The sequence below is a fragment of the Merops nubicus genome, unplaced genomic scaffold (assembly GCF_000691845.1).
Source record: "Merops nubicus isolate BGI_N331 unplaced genomic scaffold, ASM69184v1 scaffold1240, whole genome shotgun sequence".
In the NCBI taxonomy this organism is placed as follows: Eukaryota; Metazoa; Chordata; class Aves; order Coraciiformes; family Meropidae; genus Merops; species Merops nubicus.
Genome location: NW_008581932.1, coordinates 20,218 through 26,992, shown reverse-complemented (window position 1 = coordinate 26,992; position 6,775 = coordinate 20,218). Strand labels below are relative to the sequence as shown.

Here is a 6,775-nt window from a genome sequence, read left to right as displayed (position 1 = left end):
AGAGCCCCGGCCAACCTCCCCTGGGATGGTGCCAGGGATGGGGCAGCGACCACCTCTCTGGGCAGCCTGGGACAGGGGCTCATCACCCTCAGCATCCCAAATTTCTTCCTTCTCTCCAGTCTAAATCTCCCTCTTTGAGTTTCAATCCATCCCCCCTTGTCCTGTCCCAACAGCTCCTGCTCTAAAGTCCCCCCCTACCTTTCTGCCAGGCCCCTGGCAGCCCCCAGGGGGTCTCCCCAGTTGGAGCCTTCTCCTCTCAGGCTGCCCCAGCCCAATTCTCTCCTGCTGGGCTCCCAGAAGTACTTGAATAAAGCAAACTGATAGAAAACAACTGGCCTAATAAACGTCACAGAACCTATTCAGGAGCTGGATGAAGCCAATGCAGAGCTACGATGCCATTTCTGAGGTTTGAGGGAAGGGAGAGGAAGAGGAGGCAGGGAGTGACAAGCCAGTCTGTCTCAACAGGAGAAAAGGTTTTGAACACACCCAGAAGGTAACATGAGGACAAGCATTTGCCAACAGGTTGAAGAGTGTTGGGTACCCAGCTGCTGCAGTGCAGGGCAGTGGACACCGTGACCCTACCACGGTGAGTGTGGCCACGTCTCCTGGGCAGGACCAAGCTGGGCTGGGCCCAACACTGTCCCCAAATGCTGTCTAAAGTCTGTGCTCCTGGCTCTGCTGTCCTGCCCGCCCAGCAGGACCCCAGCCCTGCGTCTGTCACTGGTGGGGGTCTGCAGTTACACCATTATCAGAGATGAGAACCTTCAAAAAACACCAGTATATTAAGAAGTCGCCTGAAAACTGGATGAAAACAAAGAGAAACGAGTTCAACATTCAGGATTTGTCAGCTGGATGACTACAGTAAGGAGGTGAGACAGCAGTTCTGCAGAGTGACTGGGGGTAAAACCCCTCTGAAGTGTCCTGCTCTCAGTGGAAGGGCAAAGCCCCAGCCAGATACACAAACAGGCACCAAAAATAAGCCTTCCATACCCCTGCCAATCCAACAACTCTCCTGGCACTCTTACTCAAGCTCTAAATACCTTACTTGAGAAAACCCTTTCATCAACCAATCTCCAGAACAGAAACATCATCGACCTCACGCCCCCAGACTAAAGACAAGATGAATTGGGGCTGGTGAACAGGAGGTGGTGAACATGGGGAGCACGAGTCCAAAGCGACTGGGAGGTGAGACTGATGTGCTCTCTGCCCCTCAGGGGACAGGTGAGGAATGGGGCTGTAGCTCTGCAAGGCAGGTTCCCATCAGACACCATGAAAAACGTCCAGCTAAGGTCTGTGATTGAGTAGAGAGTGTCACCCATGGAGCTGCCATCGCTGCAGACACCTCACAAAGGTGCTGGGCAAACACCTCTGGGCAACACTGGCAGGTTAATCCATTTCTTACAGGTTTTCATACAGCCCGTTCACTTCCAGTTTCCTTTTTCAAGACTACCAAGAGATAATGGAAAATATCTGCACACAGAGATGCTGCTGCAAGCAGACATGGCTCAATACCTACAATGTTTTGAGTTATCTTTACAGTGTTTGTGTTTACCCTGTACAAAACCTGGCCAACGAGCTCCTCTGCAGCCCACAGCACCTCGAGGCAGGACTGCTGCTGCAGGGTGTCTTTTAATTGTCTTTTAATATCAACCCAATGGCTTTCTTCATCTCCAGCGCCACCGGATCTTGTTTCAGTCGAGCCTGCAGGACTCAGCTTTAAGAGAGCTGTTCAGCACACAACTACAGAACCCAGACCCTTAGTGTAGATTATCTGGGACAAAAAAGCCCCCAGGGAATACTGCAACACAGCTCCACTTCAAAAATTCCACATTTGCTGTTTGTTAGTGTATCTAACCATTTTACATAAATTAAAATAAACGCCAGTTCTGTGGTGCACACATCCTGTTCTCCACCACCTCAGCAGGGCTTCAACACTTGTGGAGATTCTCACATTTGGTAGCTGCCTTTAAGATATTTTAGGTATAAATAAACCCAAAGCAGGTCAGCAAAGCAACAGGACCCCTGGAACAGCTTCAGTCCAGCTTTCAGATGACATATGAAAGTCTTGCTAATCCAGACACTGGTTGGTTCAAAGTGGGGTTCAATATTATCTTCTATAAATCAGTACTTGCTTTATAAAATGTAATGGAAAATGCTAATAAGATTTACTTGTGAAATGAAATTGGATTATATCTTATCTATTTTAACTTGATTTGGTACAGTATTCCTCCTTCATAAACCAGCAGCTTCAATTTGCTTTTTTTCTTCTCTCTTTTCTCCCCCCTCCTCTCTCAGAACTCAGGCAAACACACCATGGATTCTCAGGCCACCATTTTTAAAAGGGAAATTAGGGCAGACAGACAATATAAATTAAGTAGAAAATGTAGATTATGCAATATGAAGCAGTCTAAAGGAAAACCCCAACCCTGCAGAGGCACCAGAGCTGTAACAGATGTGCTGTACGGAACCTGGTTGTTGATGTACAGTTGGAAGTTGTCCAGCCAAGAAACTTGAAATTCAGAAAGTAATTTAAACCTGGTAATTTTCTTGTACATGCTTGGATGAGCGAGCAGCCACTCTCCACGATGAATATCCACACTCAAAATGCTGCTGCTGTCCCCTGTAACCACTCAGGGCTCACTGATACATCCTGTTAACTGGGCACAATAAACCCCTGATTTATTCTGCAGTGAAGAACGTCCCTTTTAACAACAGGGAAGCAGCACTAAACATAGTCCAGGGTGGTGGTGAGATGATCACGTTCCTCACCTGGCAGATGGGCACCACGTCCCCCCCTCCAGAATCATAGAATTATTTAGGTTGGAAGAGACCTTTAAGATCATCAAGTCCAACCATTAAGCCAACACTACTAAGAGCTCTCCCTGGACAGCACTGGGGTGGGTGAGGAGCAGCAGGGGAATGAAGTGAGTTTGCAAAACCAGAGAGAATTAAGGAGTGGGAGGTTTTTGGGGTGTGGAGGGGGGGGGGAACCTTACTCTTGAGCTTTTTAGACAAACAGATGCCTTAAAAGGAGAAGCCAAGCTGCAGAATGTTGGCCCAAGGAAACTGCCTGGCCCAGGGTAACAACAGCACGTGGAGGGTTCCTCTCTTTTGTATTTCTTTCATTTAGATCTTCTTGGATTTAAACTTGAAACTGAACTTGGCAGAAATTTCTTGTCAACAGAGGCTACTGGACAAACCAGAGCTCTTGAGTATCTGTGGAGTAACACAGATGCAATATTTGCTCTGCTGAACCCAGCCCGAGCTCACCGTTCCCCTGCCCCCATCGCAGGGTATTTCTTCAAACCATTTTGGAGTACAGCCTGGGGGGGAAGGTGTCACCCCAAAACACACCCATGTAAACCCCTACACACCTTGTCTTACTGACAATCTTCCAGCAGCAACACCCTGCACAAAAAATCTCTCACTTCTTCCACAGTTTCCCATCCGCTGGGTCAGCTTTGGAGATGGGAACGTCCCATGGACACCCAGGAAGCAGGATCAGCCCCACCAGCATCCCACCCACGACAAGGCACCTCCCCTGCTCCCCCCTCCAGCTCCACAGCAACCTGGGGACAAGGTTCATCAACAGGGACAACATCTATTGTGGAAGACACAATGCAGACACCTCAAAAACTTGTAGCCAATAAAGACACCACAGCAATTTTCAAACCAGGAGCTGTTAGGAATGAGGAGATGGGTAATTGCACTTAACCCACAGGAAATCAGTGAATGAATGAGAGTCATTACACCCATTTTCCTTCTTTTGCTTTTTTTTTTTTTGTTTAAAGACCAGAGGGAAAAAGAATGTTGTTCTGACTGTTTCATGTCATCCTGAGTACTAAACCAAATTCAATCCCAAGCTGGAGAAACCTCCTTGGTGGGGAAGATCTCAGGTGGCCAGACCTGCCAGGCTGCAGGGACAGCTAAGAGGCCACCACAGCAGCTCCTGCTGCTACCCACCATCCATCTAGATGACACCAAAGCCCTTCCTGCCTTCACACTGCGGACACTACACGAAACAACTTGCTGCCTCTCCTGGAGCACCTCAAATTGCCACAGAGACCAATCACCACCTAAACATCCACCAGATTCCAGCGTGTCTCATCTTGCATCGCTGCACAACCCTGGGAAGTGACATCAGAAACACTTCATCCCAACCATTAGGGCAGACATTGGAAGCTGTGTAGGTAACAACCCCAAGAAGGGCTCCAACCCCCAGCTTGAGCAGCACTGAGCCAGCACTGCTGGTCCTCAGCAGGCAGAGGCAGGATCTGAACCTTCATCTCGTTGGACCTTCCCTCGGGGAGGCCAACTCCTCCATCAAACAGCACACATTGCTTTGCTACCGAGCCCCCACGAAACACCATTCACCACAAGCAGAAGGTCCCTGCATGAGCCTTCTTCTCTCAGCCACATCCACCTGCTCGGGGGGGGCAGTGATTAGAAGACAACAGGACTTACAGTTCACTGTGACTTTCACTTTCCTCACGTCCGGGACCGAGACGTCGTTCTCCGCGCTGCACTCGTACTCCCCAGCCTGGTCCCTCGTGATGCCATAGATGTCCAGGTACTGCCCGCTTTCAAAGGGCTTTGCTGCAAGGAAAGAGTCAGAGAGGAGTCACTGGGAGCTGAGCACCAAGCACCCCAAACCTCCCTGACACCCCAGCAGCGGCTGGGGAGCTGTGCTCAGCGCTGTGGGCACCGCACGGCCACGGGGAGCTGGGCAGCCCCTGCAGCTTCTGCCCACAAACCCCAGCTCTAAGCCAGGCTGCAAACCCCCCACCAGCTCCTGGGCTGGGCTGAGGGTCCTCTCCTGCCCCTGCCCCACAGCTGAGCTCAGCAGCCCCCAGCACTGTGAGAATTTGCTGCCACAGCTCCATACCTGGTGGGCTCCACAGAACACAAGGATGGACCCTCCGCCAAAACCTTGCCTTAAGAGTTTCAGCATCTCTTAGGGCTTATGGGCTGCAGGTGGGAGGGGACCTGCCCCTGCAGAGATCAGCAGCAGAGCCAGCCACCAGGGCAAGCTGACAGGACCACCAGCCCAGCCCTGGAGCAGGTGATCCACCCCTGCTGCTGGTGGCCCCATCACAGGTGTCCTCGCTTTCTAACAACCACTTGGCCTTGTAGGTATCCATCACCTCACTGGGTGTCTCTAAGGATGACAAACCCCCTCAGCTGGAGGGCTCAGGCTCCCCGACACCCCAAGGGCTGCCCAAGCCAGACATGCCCTGGGGGCACCAGTGCCTGATCACCTCTAGTGGGTACCCATGGGTGCAGACTGGGTGGGTCCTCTCCTCTTCGACCTCCAGGGAAACCCTTTCAGGCTTCCTCACCACACCACTCAGCACTTAAGATGTTGTGCCCTAATAAATGTTTCATTGTATTAATTAGGAATTAATTAATAGCTCTCCTTTCCCAAAGGACCCAAACCCCAGAAAGAAGACCCTCAATGTTTGCCTTGTTACCCAGAAATAAGGACACTTGGTGTGAACCCTTACGAAAACAGGCAGAGGTCTAGTTTATGTAAACCAAAACAAAGACCAAACTGAAGTATTCCTCTGTGTGACTCTTCCAAAAGCAAATTCCCCTCCACTTGGCATGGAGTCACAGCACACAGAGAAACCTCTGTAGTTCTCCAGATCTTGACAACTCTCTCAAGTTCTCCCAGCTTTTCCCTGCTGTGCTTCCCACCCTGCTGTGAGCACGTTGAGGTCCCCCAGATGAAAGCTGCTGCCTGGTTCAAAGTTCCTCTCCCAGCCTAGAGCTACAGTGCTCTAGGCAGGGAGCAAATTAATTGTTTTAGGTTCCTCACAAGGCACTCACCACAGAACAAACCAAAAAATGTTAAACACCATTTTTATCTTAAAACAATACATCACAGCAGCCATGATGCTGGAAATGACAGCCCTGAAGGTTAAGAAGACTTGCTGGAGATGTTCTCCCAGACAAAGGAGCTTCTAATGGACTCTTAATAACTTTGCAACTTAGGGAGCAATGAGAAAAGTCTGACCAGGGTGGTGTGAAGGAAGGGGAAGCACCCTGTTCCTGCCCATCACTGCAGCGAGTTCCATTTGCTTATCTGTTCAGGGATTAGTGTTTTAAAGTGAGCAAGGTTCAAAACATCAGTGAGAACTGTGCAGTGCTTGGTGGGACCACGCTCATCAATAACCAGAACCCACCAGGGCTGCCAGGGGACAGAGCCCACGGAAGCACGGCCAAAGTGAACCTGAAAGATAAGGCTGAAATGGGGAAGATTTTGTGAATTGAAGAGAACAGTCATAAAATCCAATGGAATAATTTATGGGATAGGAGAAACTGCAGGGGAATTCTGAATTCTTTTTTTTTTTTTTTTTCTCTTCCATGTTGTTTAGAAGAATAAATGGCAAAAGCCAAGTCCCTCTGCAGCTGCTCCTGTGCAGGTGGTGGCCCTTGCCCTGCTCTGCTTCAGCCAGGCTGGATCCACCTCCAGGAAAAGTGTACTTATTATGGCCTGGAACAGGCCAAAAAGCTTAGTTTTAATGGAAACAAAACCCAGCAGGTGATAACCTCATTCCTCTCCCCCCAGCTTTTCCTGCCTGGCATCCTTGTAGGACTGAATTCTGCAGCTCCTGGCTGTACCTGTGCTTCAGGCTCTGCTGTGCCACCCCCTCGGGGCAACGTTCAGCCCCAGCTGGAGTCAACCCAGCCACCTCTCTGTGTCAACAGGAGGGACAGGGTCACCTCCTCAGCACCTTCTGCCACACACCAGCCACGGCAGCTCGTGGGCTGG

General features: G+C 50.3%; 1 protein-coding gene across 1 annotated transcript in view; it reads right to left on the bottom strand.

Moving 5' to 3' along the window:
- Window positions 1-6,775, bottom strand: part of LOC103768765 (neuronal growth regulator 1) — a gene marked incomplete at its 5' end in the record, with an annotated part of 39,716 nt that overhangs the window by 20,536 nt on the left and 12,405 nt on the right. The window contains one exon of the mRNA XM_008935921.1: window positions 4,465-4,596. Within this exon, the coding sequence (XP_008934169.1) occupies window positions 4,465-4,596 (132 nt within the window). The remainder of the gene's footprint in view (window positions 1-4,464; window positions 4,597-6,775) is intronic.